Source organism: Dendrobates tinctorius, unplaced genomic scaffold (genome assembly GCF_039654945.1).
Source record: "Dendrobates tinctorius isolate UK_male_01 unplaced genomic scaffold, ASM3965494v1 ptg000231l, whole genome shotgun sequence".
Taxonomy (NCBI): domain Eukaryota; kingdom Metazoa; phylum Chordata; class Amphibia; order Anura; family Dendrobatidae; genus Dendrobates; species Dendrobates tinctorius.
In genome coordinates this window covers 20,765,421-20,787,116 of record NW_027361898.1, presented here as the reverse complement: position 1 = coordinate 20,787,116, position 21,696 = coordinate 20,765,421, and the positions used below count along the sequence as shown (strand labels likewise).

At 42.5% G+C, this 21,696-nt stretch overlaps 1 protein-coding gene across 1 annotated transcript in view; it reads right to left on the bottom strand.

Annotated features, from left to right (window-relative positions):
• The window catches only part of IL2RG (interleukin 2 receptor subunit gamma), a 61,775-nt gene that overhangs the window by 11,618 nt on the left and 28,461 nt on the right, over positions 1 to 21,696 (bottom strand). Inside the window, exons 2-7 of the mRNA XM_073556156.1 lie at positions 20,323 to 20,413; positions 11,236 to 11,411; positions 10,988 to 11,136; positions 9,040 to 9,202; positions 1,223 to 1,316; positions 415 to 499 (exon numbers count right to left, since the gene is read on the bottom strand). Coding sequence (XP_073412257.1) covers positions 415 to 499; positions 1,223 to 1,316; positions 9,040 to 9,202; positions 10,988 to 11,136; positions 11,236 to 11,411; positions 20,323 to 20,413 — 758 coding nt within the window. The remainder of the gene's footprint in view (positions 1 to 414; positions 500 to 1,222; positions 1,317 to 9,039; positions 9,203 to 10,987; positions 11,137 to 11,235; positions 11,412 to 20,322; positions 20,414 to 21,696) is intronic.

Sequence of the window (21,696 nt, the reverse complement as noted above, 5' to 3'; positions counted from 1 at the left end):
GCAGCTAGGACTAAGCAATGTACGGGTGGCACAAAGTAGTACCGTGCATTGCTTGGTGGCCACAGCCACGTACTGGAGAGCATTCATTCCAGTGGGATACAATGCACAGTACTCAGCTGTGGTCGCTAAGGCATGTGCAAGGCTGCTATGTGTCACCCTTACATCACACCGGCAGGGTCAAAGAGGAAGCCCTCTCCCTTTGTTAACCATGTCACTGTTGCTATTGATAGCAGCATATATGGAGTTAACTGCCTATGATCATCTGCTAACACTTATGGCCGCTGTTGTAGCAGGCTGTCAGCTACATAATACAGGGCAGTTGTTTTTTTCTTGATAAAATGGTAATTTATAAAGTTGCTATGTGTTATTATTTTAGACCACACCCTGACTACAGTGTCCTAGGAAACTGTTTACCTGGAAGTTGCTATCGTAGGTCTTGAAAAGATCTTCAAACTTTTTACCGGGATTTGGAATTTGAGGAACAAGAATCACCCAAATCCTATAAAAATTAAAATCTGGAATTAGGTCTAACTTAGCAACACTGAAAAACACCATCCTACGCTGGCTTCAAATCTCCGCAGTTTATGGTCTGTGTATGGACGACAATTTCTGGACCGACTGCGGGTCTCCTAACCCTTATTGCATCAGTAGACCTACACTATAGTCCGTATATGGACCGTGAAATGCAGACATGTGAAGCTGGCCCGAGAGACAACGGTATAATCAGATGGTGGAATATTGTAGGATTCATAATCACCAAAAAATAAATGAATAAAGTCATCTATAACAAGTATGTATATATTTACATATATTACTGGCAAACTTTACCAATGCAAAATAAGCTTTAGTCACACTTTCGATACCGGGGTGCATAAAAAGCCATCAAGTAGATGCCAAATTAATAGACACTAGTGTGAACGGGGCGTGACTTTTCCTATTTGTTACTGTACGTTTTTTGTTGTTTTGTTTTTTTAGAAAATATGAAGATTTTGGTGTTATAGCTTTGTAGATTTTAATCAGCACCTGGCAAAATGATGGGAATCTCTGTAGAGGGAATTTTATCATGAAAAGTAAATTATTAAAAAAAGCAATTGTATAGCACAATTCTATTCTACATGCACTTGTCCCATTTTGTTTCTCTGTCACTTATATTCCTCTGACTGAAACAAAATTATAAAACAATGAAAACAGAGGAAAATGTATCATTGTAAATCTGACTTACCTATCTGTCCTAATCACAAGAACCACAACTATCAGCAACAAAAATGTAACCACTAGGATAACAAATGCTTTAATAAATGTTGATGGCTGCTCATCTGAAAAGAAAAAAAAATATCACCAGAATGAAAAGAAATTAAAGTGTTTAGATGTTAGATTATCACCGGGTTCAAACGTGTAAAAAAATCATCTGATTTTAAGCTACATAAAAAAATCTTTAATTTTTTACCCATATTGTCAGCCATAGGCCTGGGTCACACTAACCGACACAAAATACGGCCCGTAATTTACAGGCGTAATACGGATGAATGACCCCTAAATAGTGCTCCGTATGTCGTCCGTAAGCAAGGTGTGGTTGCGTATTTTGCGCATGTCAGCATCCGTATGGCATCCGTATGCAATCCGTATGGCGAGATTTTCTCGTCGCCTTGCAAAATGGACATATAATGGAGCCCTATGACCGGGTTTCTAACAGAAACAAAATAATAGATATAGACACATAGAATGCATATATACACTCACTGGCCACTTTATTAGGTACACCATGCTAGTAAGGGGTTGGACCCCCTTTTGCCTTCAGAACTGCCTCAATTCTTCGTGGCAGAGATTCAACAAGGTGCTGGAAGCATTCCTCAGAGATTTTGGACCATATTGACATGATGGCATCACACAGTTGGCGCAGATTTGTCGGCTGCACATCCCTGATGCGAATCTCCCGTTCCACCACATCCCAAAGATGCTCTATTGGATTGAGATCTGGTGACTGAGGAGGCCATTTGAGTACAGTAAACTCATTGTCATGTTCAAGAAACCAATCTGAGATGATTCGAGCTTTATGACATGGCGCATTATCCTGCTGAAAGTAGCCATCAGATGTTGGGTACATTGTGGTCATAAAGGGATGGACATGGTCAGCAACAATACTCAGGTAGGCTGTGGCGTTGCAACAATGCTCAATTGGTACCAAGGGGCCCAAAGAGTGCCCAGAAAAAATTCCCCACACCATGACACCACCACCACCAGCCTGAACCGTTGATACAAGGCAGGATGGATCCATGCTTTCATGTTGTTTACGCCAAATTCTGACCCTACCATCCGAATGTTGCAGCAGAAATCGAGACTCATCAGACCAGGCAACGTTTTTCCAATCTTCTACTGTCCAATTTCGATGAGCTTGTGCAAATTGTAGCCTCAGTTTCCTGTTCTTAGCTGAGAGGAGTGGTACCCAGTGTGGTCTTCTGCTGCTGTAGCCCATCTGCCTCAAAGTTCGTCGCACTGTGCGTTCAGAGATGCTCTTCTGCCTACCTTGGTTGTAACGGGTGGCAATTTGAGTCACTGTTGCCTTTCTATCAGCTCGAACCAGTCTGCCCATTCTCCTCTGACCTCTGGCATCAACATGGCATTTCCGGCCACAGAACTGCCACTCACTGGATTTTTTTTCTTTTTCGGACCATTCTCTGTAAACCCTAGAGATGGTTGTGCGTGAAAATCCCAGTAGATCAGCAGTTTCTGAAATTCTCAGACCAGCCCTTCTGGCACCAACAATCATGCCACGTTCAAAGGCACTCAAATCACCTTTCTTCCCCATACTGATGCTCGGTTTGAACTGCAGGAGATTGTCTTGACCATGTCTACATGCCTAAATGCACTGAGTTGCCGCCATGTGATTGGCTGATTAGAAATTAAGTCTTAACACACAGTTGGACAGGTGTACCTAATAAAGTGGCCAGTGAGTGTATATATATATATACATACTGTGTACACTCACTGGCCACTTTATTAGGTACACCTGTCCAACTGTGTGTTAAGACTTAATTTCTAATCAGCCAATCACATGGCGGCAACTCAGTGCATTTAGGCATGTAGACATGGTCAAGACAATCTCCTGCAGTTCAAACCGAGCATCAGTATGGGGAAGAAAGGTGATTTGAGTGCCTTTGAACGTGGCATGATTGTTGGTGCCAGAAGGGCTGGTCTGAGAATTTCAGAAACTGATGATCTACTGGGATTTTCACGCACAACCATCTCTAGGGTTTACAGAGAATGGTCCGAAAAAGAAAAAAAATCCAGTGAGCGGCAGTTCTGTGGCCGGAAATGCCATGTTGATGCCAGAGGTCAGAGGAGAATGGGCAGACTGGTTCGAGCTGATAGAAAGGCAACAGTGACTCAAATTGCCACCCGTTACAACCAAGGTAGGCAGAAGAGCATCTCTGAACGCACAGTGCGTCGAACTTTGAGGCAGATGGGCTACAGCAGCAGAAGACCACACTGGGTACCACTCCTCTCAGCTAAGAACAGGAAACTGAGGCTACAATTTGCACAAGCTCATCGAAATTGGACAGTAGAAGATTGGAAAAACGTTGCCTGGTCTGATGAGTCTCGATTTCTGCTGCGACATTCGGATGGTAGGGTCAGAATTTGGCGTAAACAACATGAAAGCATGGATCCATCCTGCCTTGTATCAACGGTTCAGGCTGGTGGTGGTGGTGTCATGGTGTGGGGAATTTTTTCTGGGCACTCTTTGGGCCCCTTGGTACCAATTGAGCATCGTTGCAACGCCACAGCCTACCTGAGTATTGTTGCTGACCATGTCCATCCCTTTATGACCACAATGTACCCAACATCTGATGGCTACTTTCAGCAGGATAATGCGCCATGTCATAAAGCTCGAATCATCTCAGATTGGTTTCTTGAACATGACAATGAGTTTACTGTACTCAAATGGCCTCCTCAGTCACCAGATCTCAATCCAATAGAGCATCTTTGGGATGTGGTGGAACGGGAGATTCGCATCAGGGATGTGCAGCCGACAAATCTGCGCCAACTGTGTGATGCCATCATGTCAATATGGTCCAAAATCTCTGAGGAATGCTTCCAGCACCTTGTTGAATCTCTGCCACGAAGAATTGAGGCAGTTCTGAAGGCAAAAGGGGGTCCAACCCCTTACTAGCATGGTGTACCTAATAAAGTGGCCAGTGAGTGTATATATATATATATATATATATATACACACACACAAGTCATTGAGATAAACATATATATATTTATATTTCACAGAGTTCTTCATAGCAGAATAGCCGCTAATTAAATTGCCGGCTTCTATCAAATAATTCCCCAACCCGACATGAAATGACACATGGTTTACATTCAGTAAAGCATTTCATTTCATGTTTTTTTATATGTCCTTGACTAATAATTAGATGCGGGTTTGTGTGCAAAATTTGGGAGTTGTAGTTGTTATATTAAGGGGTTAATTCATTTTTAAAATATGCGTGGGCTTCCCATTGCCCTGTAGCGGTGGTGAATGGGTTAATCTAACAAAGGGTTAATGTCACCTTACAATCGAATGATGACATTAACCCTTTGTGAGATTAACCCTCTCGCCACCAATATAGGGCAATGGGAAGTCCACGCATTTTTTAACAAAGAATTAACCCCTTAAAAAAACAACAACTGGGTGGTGTGAGCATTGTCTTACCGACTTGTTCACACTTGTGCATGTTACATATGTTTTTAATCCATTTTTTCCATGCTCAGCATGGTTTGGGAGACCCCACCCCTCTCCTGTGTAACATGCACATAAATGAGCTGTCCTGCACCACAAGCCCATACTAAGAAGCGCCTGTCCGAATCCTGTTCATTTTAGACACTGTTCAGATGTTCAGGTATTAAATACATTAGATAGGGACTGCTTCGTGAAGGGTTACCGTGACGTGGTGAAGCAGCTTGGTATATATTTTTTGCAAAAAACATATCGACTAAATACCCTGTATTTGTTATACAGCACTTGCTGATTACTGTCATGTTTTTACTGCAGAGTATTTTTTCAAATTTGTTATTTTGTGTTTTCTTGTTGTGTCTCAGCCATTGGGTAGTGTGAGCATTGTCTTACCGACTTGTTCACACTTGTGCATGTTACATATGTTTTTAATCAATTTTTATGCATCAGCAGCAAATAAAGTTTCCTATAATAACAATTGCAATTTCTCTGTAGAAATTAAAATCACTCCAAATGTCTTGTATAGGTAAGTTCTGAAATATAGAAGAGAATAGTAAATTTTTTCACACCTTCACTCAGTCAACGTGAAAAACTGTCATCTGAACAGCCTTATGTAATAACATGGTCAATGTGCTGTCTATTTGCTATCTGAATTTAACACAGTACAAACAAATAATCACATATAAGTAAACTACGCTTGTCTGAACAAACCTTAAAGGGAGAAACACAGAAAAACACAGTAAAACAAATGTATAAAAATACTCTGTTGTAAAAAAGTAACAGTAAACAGCAAGTGCTAGTAAAAAGATGATAACAAAACATGGTATTTGGTTGATACGTGCAGGGCCGGCGTTAGGGGCAGGCAGACCAGGCAGCTGCCTAGTGCCCCCGCTCCCCCAGGGGCCCCCAGCTAGCGGCACATCATGCCGCCACTATGGGGCCCCTTTGCGGCCCCCAGCGCCGACTCCCCCCGCCGCATTGAACTATACCAGCATCATAGAAGACTACAACTACTATCACTTAGGAAAACATTCCTACACCAGGGATATCATCCACTTGTAATTGTTGAACAGATCCACAGAGCTACAAGGTGTCACGGTCCATTTTTGGAGCCGTGGCAGAATGTGGATTCTTATAGAAAACTTTTTCCTTTTTCCCCCGGTGGCCGCTGGGGTTTACTGCAACTGTAGTTGTTTTTGGTGCTGGTTTTGCCCTCGGTGGCCGCTAAGATTACTACACGTGTGAATTAACCAACAGATGGTGACTATTCCCCCCTCCTTCCTATAAAAGGTCGTAATGTGCAGTAATCACTGTTGGTAATATTGTTCATTTTCTAACCAACCTTGGTGAAGACTGGACCTGCCTGGTGGAGAGGGGGTTCAGCTTGTCTGGAGCAGTGAAGTTGCTGCTGGATGCTGTTTGGATCCTTTCTCTGTTGCTTGGAGCTTTAGCAGCAGAGCAAAGCTAAGTTTTGGGTTTTAGTTGCTTTAACCCTGTGGTGTCTGTTTTTTTTTCCTTTGTGTGTTATTGGGTGCAGTTCACTTTATTCCCTGTCTCACCTCCTGGGGAGGGGGTTGGTGGTTTAGCTCAGGGCTAAACAGGAGATAGGGACAGGTCGGGGACTTGGGCCTCACTACCTTCAAGTGTACCACCAAGTTAAGGAGAGTCAGGGTTCCCCCTTAGCCTGAGGGGCAGTTCAGGGGCCCAGGTTCCACGTCTCCTGCTTTTTCCCTACTGCCCTGTGACACAAGGATCCCAAGAAGCAGCCTCCTGGATTACAAACAGAAGGAGGATAACAACAGGGTGCCGCTTGTGGTCACGTACAACCCTCACATGAACATTTTAAGGAAAATTGGCGCTGACCTCCAACCCATATTCCACAGAGACCACAGACTGAAAGCAATATTCCCAGAACGGCCACTGCTCTCCTACAAACAGCCTCCCAACCTAAGGAATATCCTTGTCAGACGTGTCCTCACATCACCACCAGAGACGGGCACAGTCCCCTGTAACAGTAAGAAATGCAAGACCTGCACCCACATATCACCAACAGATAAAGTCCACATACCCAACACAAATCAGGACTATAAGATCATGGACTATTTTTCATGTACATCCTCCAATGTCATGTACATGATACAGTGTACAAGGTGCAATGCAGGGACATACATAGGAGAAACTAAACAAAAACTTCAAACAAGGATGAATCTGCATAGACATACGATAAAAAATGAGCTGGACACACCTGTAGGAATACACTTCTCTAGACCTGGACACAGTATGGCAGATCTAAAAGTCCTAATTCTAAAAGGTCATTTCAATAGTGACAGAGAAAGGAAAATATGGGAGTTCAAATTTATACATATGTTTCAATCTCTAATAATAGGACTGAATTTGACACCTGGTGTGACGACCAGGAAGGTTACGTCTGAGAGTGGACCCTCTGGATCGCGGCACTGGAGCTTCCGGGGGCGAGCGCGCCAGGTGGTGCCGACCCCTATACAGGGGCCGTTAGGGGCAGACCCTCAGAAGACAGATGCCGCGACTGCTAGAACCAAGAGGGGCGGCTCAAAGGACTGAGTGAGAGGTACAGGACAGAGAATGGAATGCAGAACAGAGTATAGAACGGTGACACGGAGTACTGGGTGCTGGAGTACAGGACTGGGTACTGGAGTACAGGACAGAGACACGGGGGCCAGGCCTGAGAACTGGAGTGTAGGACAGAGACACGGAGTACAGGACTGAGGCACGGGGTACAGGACGGGGCACTGGAGTACAGGACGGAGGCACGGAGTACAGGACGGGGCAATGGAGTACAGGACGGAGGCACGGAGTACTGGACGGAGGCACGGAGTACAGGACAGAGGCACTGGAGTACAGGACGGAGAGTGAAAAGGGGAAAACCCCTAAACACTTGGCCAGGATATCGCACGGGAAAGGCACACGATAATTAGGCGTCTCCACCATGTTGGAGACGCCTGATATACCCCATGCTGCTGGCTGATTGGGCGCCCAGGCTTCTGGGCGGGCGCTGCAGGGTTAAGAAACCTGCAGGGCGCGCGCCCACGGCCTAAGGCGCCTGCATGAAGCAGGCACACGCTGGGCAGAGGCAGAGGGGAACGAGGAGGAGGAGGCGGACACAGTGCGGCGTGGCAGGCGCCGGTGAGTATAGGCGGCGGCGGGCCCTGCCGCTGCTGGGGCGGTGGCGGCTACCGCCGCCGACGTGACAGTACCCCCCCTTTACGTCTCCCCATCCTGAGGTTGGACAAAAACCTCCTTAAAAGAAGAGGAGCATTAACATTCTCCTTCGGCTCCCAGGACCTCTCCTCGGGGCCAAAACCCTTCCAATCAATGAGGTAGAGAGTACGCCCCCGAACTTTTTTCACGGCAAGAATTTCTTTCACCACAAAGACGTCATCGGCCCCTACTGGCTGAGGGGAAGGAGGTGGGGCTGAGCGGTACCGATTCAGAACTACAGGTTTGAGGAGCGAGACATGGAAGGCGTTAGGGAAGCTACCGCCGCCGACGTGACACCAGGATTCATGACTCATTACATAGACACAGTTCACACCTCCACAAGAAGGTCTCCTGATGTTTGACAGAACACTTCCAGTTCACACCTCTACAAGAAGATCTTCAGATGTCTAATAGAATACTTCCACCTCATCTACATGTATAACAAAACCTTAATTTGATTTCCTTGGCCTATCTCTAGCAAGCATCTCTCATGTCCTTGTATAAATGTCGACATCTCTTCTCAGTATACTGTATGCCTGATGAAGGGGCCTTCTGAGCCTTGAAAGCTTGCAAATATAATTTCTCTGGTTAGCCAATAAAGGTATCACTCCTTGAATACTTTTCTCAGTTTTTTTGGGGACATAAGTATTTACAAACTAAAATGAAAGCCTTTGAGAAAAGGGCTTAGGATTCTTTTAAAGAAGTCTTGAAGACATTTCTAGGTCATACCTGAATTATCTGAATACTGGATGCTTCTCCATGTCTTGTATAGCACCAATGGAGCAATTCACACCACAATAGAAAATGCTTGAAAGATCACAAACTTTTTTGTGAAACGCGGCAAAGTGCAGTAATTTTGCAACTTTTGGCGTTTTCACACCAATTTGAAGCAGCTACACCAAAATTAGTTTTTTTGGGGACAAGAATTATTTCTATTGTTTTCATATATATTGGTCTTTGCAAATTATATTTCTATGTATGTGATTTGGTACTATAAGTTAACAATCTATACAGTATAAGTAATAAATATATAGTCAGGCAATATAAAAATGGAAATATTTAATGTTATCTCCCCCTTCACTTACCAGTAACTGTGGCGTTCCTTCCCCAGGTAACTGCTTGACTCCAGTCACTCCAAAATTTTGAGTTTCCGCAATATTCATTGATTTGGCTTCTTACACGGAATGTATATGTTTGTCTGGGGTCATAACTTGGTAAGGTAAATGAAAGGGAAGAGGCATTCTTCTCCTTTAAAATAAAATTATGGTTGTTTCAGATAGATATTGAGCAACACTTCTTGTAAATTAAAATTAATGTATGTGTAAGTGGACAAGGCAAACATCATAATCATATTTACTGTGGGATATCATCAGGGCTGGACTGGCCATCTGGAAATTCTGGCAAATGCCAGAAGGGCCTGTCTGGTTGTGGTCTGCTTTGTCTGCTACATTGTTAACAGAATCCATGTCTAAAGACACCCATACTGTTAAGAGTTGTGACGGAGCACAAAGTTGCTGCCTCCGTCAGCAGGCCACGGGTATCATTAGAAATATTGGTCTTGCAGTGAATCTTGCTTTCCTCCATCCAGGGCAATATTAATAATGTATCATGTGTCCCATCTGGTGCTTGGGGATGGGGACAGCATGGGCCTATATGATTTCAAATGCCAGGGCTGAATTTCTGTCCCAGTCCGTACCTGGACTTCATACACTGTGTGTGGGTAGTGCCATTTTTGGGAACATCATCTATTTATATAATTGCCTTGTAATGTTTTCATTTCCTGTTCTGTCCAGTTGTCACCTTATCCCAGAATTCCAAGCGGAGGAATTTCACTGACCGCCATATTGAGACACTCAAGTGATGGGTATCTCAATATGGAAACTGCTGCTGGTACCAACCTATTGCGCAGTACCACCAGCTGAACACTGTCCCACACACACTCACTCTATACGCCGTACGCACCACACACTCACATTCACACTCAGTCACACTGACACACACACTCAGACTCACACTCATACACTCTCACGCAGCTTCTTGCGTGGTACCACCAGGGGAACACCGTTGCCCTGTGCGAATTCAGCGCAGGCGCAGTGAATCATTCGGCTGATCCCGGCGGCAGATGTGTGACGTGTCTACAGGCAGAGGAAGCCGGTCACATTAAAGTGGTTTTCCCACAAACGAAAGTTCATTTTAAAAATTCTGTGTCTGACCGTGTATAAAGCATACCACCTTTCCCTGGGCAACGGAGGAAGCAAAAGACAATGCTGACATTACAGCAGGGGATCACAGAGGATTCATTTTGTGAGGTAAAATGTTTCACTGACTCTTTTTAAACATTATTTTACTTCACAAAATGAATCCTCTGCGATCTCCTGCTGTAATGTCGGTATTGTCTTTTGCTTCCTCCCCTGCCCAGGAGCTGTGGTATGTTCTGTATACGGTCAGACACAGGGGTGAGAGAGACAGAGAACAGGGGGGAGACAGCTTAAACGGGACAGCACATGAGGGGAGAACACAGCACAGGAATGAGAGAGACAGCAGGCAAGGGGGATAGCTCATGGGGTAGATAGGTCAAAGAAGCACAGACGGGAGAAGTCAGCACATGGGGAGAGAGAGTGGATAGGTGGGTGAGCACATGGGGGGAGAGATTCTCAACACTGCAAAGCCTGCCCCCATCGTGACATTACCGCCCTCCCGATGCGATAGCATCAGGCCTCCATCTAGTATTCTATAATGGCCATGAAAGGGGTATCATAGGTGATAACACTAAGCGGCTTAGGGACTTCAAAAGGGGCATAATTACTGCACACATGCCACAGTTCCCTCTACCTATTTATAAAAATTAGAAGCTATAACCCAGAATACTTTGCCGAATATATACATTTTTTGGGGGGTGTACGGGGGCCCAAATAGAAGTTTTGCTATGGTGCCCCATTATTTATATGTACACCTTTGACTATCAGTAAAAAAAAGATACATAGTAGGAGACAAAATCAAGTTTTAGGATTTTATATGTAAAGTTCATTTTACCATCCACTGGTCACTAGCCTTTTTTCGATGGTGCACTTGATAACTCATACAGCGTGCTGCAAAAGAGCCCAAGGATTGCTCCCATGTCAGAAACAACTCCAAACTGCTAGTATTCACCACATGAAGATTTGAAGGGGGATCCGTCTTTACTGCAAAGTTTGAAAAATAATTAAATATTTCATTAGATGTAGGCAGGTATGTTATTTACTAATAACGTCTAATATGCATTGTATACATATATTTATTACCCCAGTCTTGTAACTTGTCAAACCTTCTTATAGTTGGAAGTCTCTGGCTGGTAGTATTTAGCTTTACAGTGAAAGAAATGAATGTATTATCTAGTAAAATTTGACAGCCAATAATGTGATGGTTGGCAACCAGGTATTGTGGACAGGGCGCAGCAGAGGATTCCTTGTCACTGTACCTAAATAAATGACATAAAACAATTTAAAACAACGGGCTATTTTTTGTTTTACTACTAAATCTAGAAGCCCTGTTTAGGAAAGGTCTCGTATCCTAATCTTGGACAACTCTCAATTCCAGGGTCCATGAGCCAGTTATACAATAATGCAAAAAATCATCTCTGTATTAAATCATAAATCAACATCACTTGTTCCCAAATATCTCATGTTGACTATTGCTTTTGATATGAAACTTATGAACTTTAATAAATCTGCAGTAATGCATAATTGAAGCTTTGTAACCTCTGTAAAGTGAAATTACCATAGGATGGCTGTTCTGATGTTCATCAAAAGCAAAAGTCCTCATTCCATTTAGATGGCCAATGAATGAAACTGATATACCCAGATGGAAAAACAAAATATACAGTTTGGAAGAGCTTTGGAGTTGGTAGTCAAAACTAGAAGTTCTTTAAGGTTTCAGCACCTAGAAACTGATGGGTGTCAGCCACCCCATCATCTGCTTGTCATGATTGTCTTATCAGTGTGTCTGGAAGCAGTGAATTAAAGTTCTACCATCTAGGACAGGGGTGTACTAGCTGTCATTATGACGATCGACAGCTCAACCGCCCTATCAAATGCTGTGGCATGCTGAACTGCCAGTGTCTTGAGTGACAGTTTTGGTGTCCAATCAGGACCAGTGTGTGGCGGTGCTTCATCTATGTGTCTCTTGAATAGAGTAATTACCTGGCTATTTAACTAGTTATCTGCCTTAGGGTACCGTTACACTTAGCGACCCACCAGCAATCCTGAAAACTTTACGACCTGGTAAGGATCACTGCTGCGTCGCTAAATGGTCGCTAGGAAGCTGTCAAACAGTCAGATTTACCCAACGACGCTTAGTTACCCGCTGTTACCCTGGATACCAGCGTGCTTGCTGGTCCTGATTGCTGGTGAGTCTGCCTGTTTGACAGCTCACCAGCGATCATGTAGTGAAGCACCAGCGATCCTGACCAGGTCGCATCGTTGTCAGGATCGCTGGTGCGACGCTAAGTGAGACGGGACCCTAACCAAACAAAATCCTTTAAAAACTCATTTCCTAATTTCTTTCATTCTTCACTTATTGTGACTCCAGCTCCTCCATAATTGTGTTTCTGATCAGTATGAAGTTTGTGGACCTTCAGTGCTGCCCATGTGACCACTGAAAACTACATTTTCCACAGCTCCCTGTTTCTTCTCAAGGCTCCCTCTCCCCCATGCTCAAATAACATTAGCTACTTATGGTAAATATATATATATATATATATATATATATATATTACAGTTAGGTCCATATATATTTGGACAGAGACAACATTTTTCTATCTTTGGTTCTAGACATTACCACAATGAATTTTAAACAAAACAATTCAGATGCAGTTGAAGTTCAGACCTTCAGCTTTCATTTGAGGGTATCCACATTAAAATTGGATGAAAGGTTTAGGAGTTTCAGCTCCTTAACATGTGCCACCCTGTTTTTAAAGGGACCAAAAGTAGTTGGACAGATTAAATAATTGTAAATATAATGTTTGTTTCTAGTACTTGGTTGAAAACCCTTTGTTGGCAATGACTGCCTGAAGTCTTGAACTCATGGACATCATCAGACGCTGTGTTTCCTCCTTTTTGATGCTCTGCCAGGCCTTCACTCCGGTGGTTTTCAGTTGCTGTTTGTTTGTGGGCCTTTCTGTCTGAAGTTTAGTCTTTAACAAGTGAAATGCATGCTCAATTGGGTTGAGATCAGGTGACTGACTTGGCCATTCAAGAATATTCCACTTCTTTGCTTTAATAAACTCCTGGGTTCCTTTGGCTTTATGTTTTGGGTCATTGTCCATCTGTAGTATGAAACGACGACCAATCAGTTTGGCTGCATTTGGCTGGATCTGAGCACACAGTATGGCTCGGAATACCTCAGAATTCATTCGGCTGCTTCTGTCCTGTGTCAACTCATCAATAAACACTAGTGACCCAGTGCCACTGGCAGCCATGCATGGCCAAGCCATCACACTGCCTCCGCCATGTTTTATAGATGATGTGGTATGCTTTGGATCATGAGCTGTACTACCCACTCGCCATACTTTTCTCTTTCCATCATTCTGGTAGAGGTTGATCTTGGTTTCATCTGTCCAAAGAATGTTCTTCCAGAGCTGTGCTGGCTTTTTTAGATGTTTTTTAGCAAAGTCCAGTCTAGCCTTTTGATTCTTGATGCTTATGAGTGGCTTGTACCGTTCAGTGAACCCTCTGTATTTGCTTTCATGCAGTCTTCTTTTTATGGTAGATTTGGATATTGATACGCCTACCTTCTGCAGAGTGTTGTTCACTTGGTTGGCTGTTGTGAAGGGGTTTCTCTTCACCATGGAGATTATTCTGTGATCATCCACCACTGTTGTCTTCCGTGGGCGCCCAGGTCTTTTTGCATTGATGAGTTCACCAGTGCTTTCTTTCTCAGGATGTACCAAACTGTAGATTTTGCCACTCCTAATGTTGTGGCAATTTCTTGCATGGGTTTTTTCTGTTTTTACAGCTTAAGGATGGCTTGTTTCACCTACATGGAGAGCTCCATTGACCGCATGTTTCCTTCACAGCAAAACCTTCCAAATGCAAGCACCACACCTCAAATCAACTCCAGGCCTTTTATCTGCTTAATTGAGAATGACATAACAAAGAAATTGCCCACACCTGTCCATGAAATAGCCTTGGAGTCAATTGTCCAATTACTTTTGGTCCCTTTAAAAACAGGGAAGCACATGTTAAGGAGCTGAAACTCCTAAACCCTTCATCCAATTTTAATGTGGATACCCTCAAATGAAAGCTGAAAGTCTGAACTTCAACTGCATCTGAATTGTTTTGTTTAAAATTCATTGTGGTAACGTCTAGAACCAAAATTAGAAAAATGTTGTCTCTGTCCAAATATATATGGACCTAACTGTGTGTATATATATATATTTATTTATTTATTTTTTGCACTAAAATAAGTCATAGATGAAACATTGATGGTAAAAAAATGACAAACTGACCACAAACATTGATGACAATCAGATCCAAAACACTGATACAATCACACTTTTTTTTAAGTACAATACAAATCATTAACATTTAAATGAGGCCTTATATTGGATAAAATGGAAATCATAGCGTAAAAAATACAAATTTGTAATTTAATGTATTTATTTTAACCAAACAATATTTATGCCACAAAATAATCCATACCCAGTAAAGATATTTTGCCCAACCTTATTGCCATATCGCCTAAGGACAGCAGTCCCCATTTGTTTCTCACACAACCCCTATATGTGGGATCCAACCTGTAGATAATGCAACAGAAAAACTTGGCACTCAGTAGGTTGCAGTGAATGAATGTCTGAATGGCCAGGGTCTGGCACCTGGCACCCCTGCTGATCAGCTGTTATCAGTGGCGGTGGCAGTGGCCCCTGTCCAGAAGTACTCCTTTGTCGAGCTGCTCCGCCTACTTGTAGTGGCCGTTGCCTGGCATGTCCGCCTCCAATTCAAATCAATATGAGGCAGATGTCAAGTATCCTGCGGCGGCTATACAAGTAAACGGAGCAGCTCAGCAAGTGAGTACTTCCGGCCAGAAGCTGCTGACACCGATATTAGCTGATCGGCTGGGGTGCCGGGTGTCGGACCCCGGCCGATCAGACACTTATGACCTATCCTAAGTAGTGTTGAGCATTCCGATACCGCAAGTATCGGGTATCGGCCGATACTTGCTGTATCGGAATTCCGATACCGACTTCCGATATTTTTTCAATATCGGAATTCGGCATCGGAATCGGAAGTTCAGTTGATTGACGGCCTGACGTCATCATGATGCGCGGTGTGTGCGCATCATGATGCGCCGTCATTTCGGGCCTTCCGGGGGTCTCTGCCGGCCTGCCGGGGGGCTGTGCCGGCCTGCCGGGGGGCTGTGTGGACTGCCCGGGGTCTGTACCGGCCTGCCGGGGGGCTGTGCCGGCCTGCCGGTGGTCTGTGCACCCTGTGGGGGTCTGTACCGGCCTGCCGGGGGGCTGTGCCGGCCTGCCGGGGGGCTGTGCTGATGTCCGGGGGTCTGTGCAAGCATCGTCCGATGGGACTACAAGTCCCATCGGGCGATGCCTGCTACCATGACAGTGATTGACACATTAGCCAATGATGGGACAGTAGTAGTCCCATCATCCGGCTAATGTGTTAAATGTTAAAAAAAAAAAAAAAAAAATACTACATACATACTACATGCATGCTACATACATACTACATGCTACATACATACTACATATATACTACATACATACTACATACATGCTACATACATACTACATGCATGCTACATACATACTACATGCTACATACATACTACATGCATGCTACATACATACTACATATATACTACATACATGCTACATACATACTGCATGCTACATACATACTACATACATACTACAGACATACTACATGCATGCTACATACATACTACATATATACTACATGCATGCTACATACATACTACATGCTACATACATACTACATATATACTACATACATACTACATACATGCTACATACATACTGCATGCTACATACATACTACATACATACTACATACATACTACATGCATGCTACATACATACTACATGCATGCTACATACATACTACATGCATGCTACATGCATGCTACATACATACTACATGCTACATACATACCACATACATACTACATACATACTACATACTACATATATACTACATGCATGCTACATACATACTACATGCTACATACATACCACATACATACTACATACATACTACATACATACTACATGCTACATACATACTACATATATACTACATGCATGCTACATACATACTACATGCTACATACATACCACATACATACTACATACATACTACATACATACTACATGCTACATACATACTACATATATACTACATGCATGCTACATACATACTACATGCTACATACATACCACATACATACTACATACATGCTACATATATACTACATGCATGCTACATACATACTACATATATACTACATGCATGCTACATACATACTACATGCTACATGAATGCTACATACATACTACATACATACTACATGCTACATACATACCACATATATACTACATACATACAATACATTCATACAATACATACATAGACATACAGTACATATAACATAGAGTAACATACTTACCAATACTTGTCACATTGTTCCCCGAAGCCATTGTCTTTTCCGGAATAAATATTAACATAACAAACCACAAAAATACTCACCCACGATCCGAAGCAGTCCACGAGTGTGTCCCACGACGATCTTGGGTAGAGAACTGCAGCATCAGATGATGCTGCCGTTCTCTACGGGCTGCAGGAATCCAATGACGGAAGGTAGGTATCCTTCCGCACTGTATTCCTCTGCCACTTAAAAAAAAAAAAGTCCCTAGTCTCACTTTATGCCATTGCTGCATGTAGTATGTATGTAGCATGCATGTAGTATGTATGTAGCATGCATGTAGTATATATGTAGTATGTATGTAGCATGTAGTATGTAGCATGCATGTAGTATATATGTAGTATGTATGTAGCATGTAGTATGTATGTAGCATGCATGTAGTATATATGTAGTATGTATGTAGCATGTAGTATGTATGTAGCATGCATGTAGTATGTATGTAGCATGCATGTAGTATGTATATGGTATGTATGTAGCATGTAGTATGTATGTAGCATGCATGTAGTATATATGTGTTATGTATGTGGTATGTATGTAGCATGCATGTAGCATGCATGTAGTATGTATGTAGTATGTATTTAGTATATATGTAGTATGTATGTAGCATGTAGTATGTATGTAGTATGTATGTAGCATGTATGTAGCATGCAGTATGTATGTAGCATGCATGTAGTATATATGTAGTATGTATGTAGCATGTAGTATGTAGCATGCATGTAGTATATATGTAGTATGTAGCATGTAGTATGTATGTAGCATGCATGTAGTATATATGTGTTATGTATGTAGCATGTAGCATGCATGTAGCATGCATGTAGTATGTATGTAGTATATATGTGGTATGTATGTAGCATGCAGTATGTATGTAGCATGCATGTAGTATATATGTAGTATGTATGTTGCATGTAGTATTTATGTAGTATGAATGTAGCATGTATGTAGTATGTAGTATGAATGTAGCATGTATGTAGTATGCATGTTGTATGTATGTAGCATGTAATTTTTTTTTTTTTTTACATTTAACACATTAGCCGGATGATGGGACTACTACTGTCCCATCATTGGCTAATGTGTCAATCACTGTCATGGTAGCAGGCATCGCCCGATGGGACTTGTAGTCCCATCGGACGATGCCTGCACAGACCCCCGGAGCCTGCACAGCCCCCCGGCAGGCCGGCACAGCCCCCCGGCAGGCCGGCACAGCCCCCCGGCAGGCCGGCACAGCACCCCGGCAGGCCGGCACAGCCCCCCGGCAGGCCGGCACAGCCCCCCGGAGCCTGCACAGACCACCGGCAGGCCGGCACAGACCACCGGAGCCTGCACAGACCCCCTGGCAGGCCGGCACAGCCCCCCGAAAGGCCCGTACAGACCCCAGAGAGGCTGTACAAGGGCAGGAAAGGGTTTTTCTTATTCCGATACCGGAAGTCCCATAGACTTGAATGGGACTTCCGGTATCGGAATCGGCGATACCGATACTTTTTTTAAAGATCGGCCGATACCATCCGATACGATACTTTGAAGTATCGGACGGTATCGCTCAACTCTAATCCTAAGGATAAGTCATCAATGTAAGTAGTGAACAACCTCTTTAAACTTTAGAGGTTTTAGCCCCATCCTGCAGTATATCACTTCTCTCAGCACCAGTATATAATGTCATATCATGCAGTCCATTACTCTTAGGTCTTCCATGTACAATATCATACTTCAGTACATTGCTCCTCTCAGTCCCTCTGTATGCTGTAGAATCCTGCAGTCCATCACTTCTTTCAGTCTCAATCTGGGGTACATCACTCCCCTAGCACCATCATGCAAATCATCTACATGGTACCATCCTGCAGGGCATTGTTATTCTTAAACCCAATATGCATTACATTGCTTCTCTCAACCCCAGTCTGCACTACATTATTCCTCTCAGTCTCTGTAGATATTGTATCACTCTGCAGTGCATTGCTCCTCTCAGCCCCAATTCTGCAGTACATCGCTCTTCTCAGTTCCATCCAGCACTACATCATTTTCTTCAGACCCTCTATATATGGTACCATCCTACAGTACATTGTTCCTCTCAGTCCTTCAATAAACAGCCCCATCCTGCAGTACATTGCTTCTCTTAGTGCTGAAGTTCTGTATTCAGTTGCATGTAAAAGTTTGGGCACCATTGTGAACAGTTAAGCAAGTTGAAGATGAAATGATCTCTAAAAGGGATGAAGTTAAAGATTACACATTTCATTTGTATTTTACGTTAAAAAAAAAATATATATATATATATATATATATATATATATATATATATATTTTGACTTTTTTTAATTTTAAAAAATTACAAAAAGGAAAATGGTCTGATGCAAAAGTTTGGGAACCCTTGGAGATTTGTGTGCTCAGATAACTTTGACTAAGGTTTCAGACCTTAATTAGTCTAAGCATCTACCTAACACTCTGAAAATGAAAATGGTAGCGGCCCACAAAGCAGGAGAAGGCTATACAAAGATAGCACAGCATTTTCAAGTTGCACTTTCCTCAGTTCTAAATGTAATTAAGAAATGGCAGTTAACAGGAACAGTGGAGGTCAAGATAAAGTCTAGAAGACCAAGAAAATTTTCAGTGAGAGCTTCTTGTAGGATTTCTAGAGAGGTAAATCAGAATCCCCGTTTGACTGCAAAAGACCTTCAGAAAGATTTAGCAGATTGTGGAGTTGTGGTACATTGTTCTACTGAACAGAAGAAAACCTCTCCTGCATCCTCACCATAAAATTCAGAGTCAGAAGTATGCAAAAGAACATCTAAACAAGCCTGATGCATTTTGGAAATAAGTCCTAAGGACCGATGAAGTTAAAATAGAACTCTTGTCACAATGATCAAAGGTATGTGTGGAGAAAAAAGGCCACAGAATTTCATGAAAAGAACATCTTGCCAACCATTAAGCATGGGGGTGTATCAAACATGCTTTGAGGTTGTGTTGCAACCAATGAGATGGGGAACATTTCTCGGTTAAAGGGAAGAATGGATTGAGTTAAATTTCTAACAAATTCTAGATGCAGACATAACACCATCTGTAAAAAAGCTGATCAAAAGAGGATGGAACAATTTTCCAAGGAAGAATGGATGAAAATCCCTCAAACAGGAATTGAAAGACTGTTGTCTGGCTACAAAAAGCATCTACAAGCTGTGATCCTTTCACAGTGCTACTAGGTACTAACCATGCAGTGTACCCAAACCTTTGCATAGGACAATTTTACTTTTTGTAGTTTTTAAATTGTTAAAGATGAAAAAATTATATATATATATATATATATATGTGTGTGTCAAAAATGCTAATGTAATGTGTCATCTTTAACTTTAGGCATTTTAGAGATCATTTCATCTTCAACTTGCTTGCTTCACAATAACAGTAATTTTGACCAGAGGTGCCCAAGGTGACACATGTGACCACCACACATTACATTAGACAGGGTCAGAATTTTTAAAATACGGTAGGTATATTACAAGTCTTCCTACGTTGCTGAAGCATGGCTTAGGGACATAGAAAAAAAATTATTGGAGAACCCTCCTTCTAAGAACAAAAGCTTTTTTAGTTGGAACCAAGGTTTCTCAGAAACAGATGTAGCAAAGAAAAGGACTGAACAGATTTTTTTGGGGAATATCATTTATTTTACTTACCAATAATATAGTGTAGAGTTGTCTGACTGCTCATTCCAAAAACAAGTTAAGAATTTATCCTTGTTGACAGCACAATTCAGCTCTGTGTCACCTAAAAAACAAGTGTGAAATCTGAGAAAGAAGTGTAGTTATACCAGTCAATACATTACAGCCGTCATTCCCATGTGTAGCAAATATTGTTCTTCTAAAATTTGTGTAATTAATGTTGCTGATGGAGCTGTGTTACTGTTGTGGTTATTAATTTACCACTGTATAGGATATAAAAGGATGTAGAATTCTAATGTGTGTAAGGTGGAATTGGCTACCTCATTTTCATTTCCATGTAACAGTATTATTTTTCTATTAACATATTTCTGTTATATGGAGGACTAGTAAACCTGCTGCCATGTAGTTCCTCCATATTCATGAGCTGCGTATAACCTCAACCCATCCAATGTATGCAAAAAATCTGCCAGTGACATCTAGTTACAGATTCCATTTAACAAGAAGATAATAATAGTTAATGTGAGTCAAACACTCTTTTTATTAATTTTATTAATGGGGTAACATCCTGCTATATACCTCTGTACGCAGGAAATAAATTAGGAATGGTTAAATTGTCCACAGGTCTGCTTGACTTCCGACGCACACCACTTTAGGCTGTTTCTGCTCGCACGAGTCTCGCATCTCAATACCCAGCACTGCCGCCGGCACGTGGACCGGAGAGCTCAGTTGCATAGAACTACATGCAGCTGCACACTCCGGTTCCGAGTGCCGGCGGCAGTGCCGGGTATTGAGACGCGAGAGACTACTGCAGATATCTTGTACAATAGGCAAATTATCTCTTGTGGATTGTTATACTATAATGTTTTTAGTCATTTATTTAACTGTTTTCTTTTTGTCTTTATTTGACTTAATTATATAGATAGGAACATATGGGCTGAATTTATCGGAACCATCCATGCTCTAAGAATAAGTGATTTTGGAGCCAGCACTGTTGATCATGCCTCCAATGTATTGTTTAATCAAGTCTAATAAAATATCTAGAGATGGACTATGCTCAGTAGATTAGGTCAATTATATGAATATTAGAATGAACCCCCTCACGTGAAAAAAAAAAGCAGATATGGGTTAGTCAGCAGGTTAATAGCATTCTGGACCAGCACTAGCACTTAGACTCCCACTGCCAGGAGGCAATGAACGTTCTTTCCAAAAGTAGCGTTCGGGTTTCAGTCACGGGAGTAGCACTGGCGTGAGTTCAGTCACCGCTCTGTGTATAGAGAGGGGCAGCTCTAACCCCTCCCCAGGCACTCACTGAGCTGCTGACGGTCAGTGCCGGGGGTGCAGTTACAATCAGATTAACCCCATATCTGCTGGTTAATAGTGTTGCTTTTC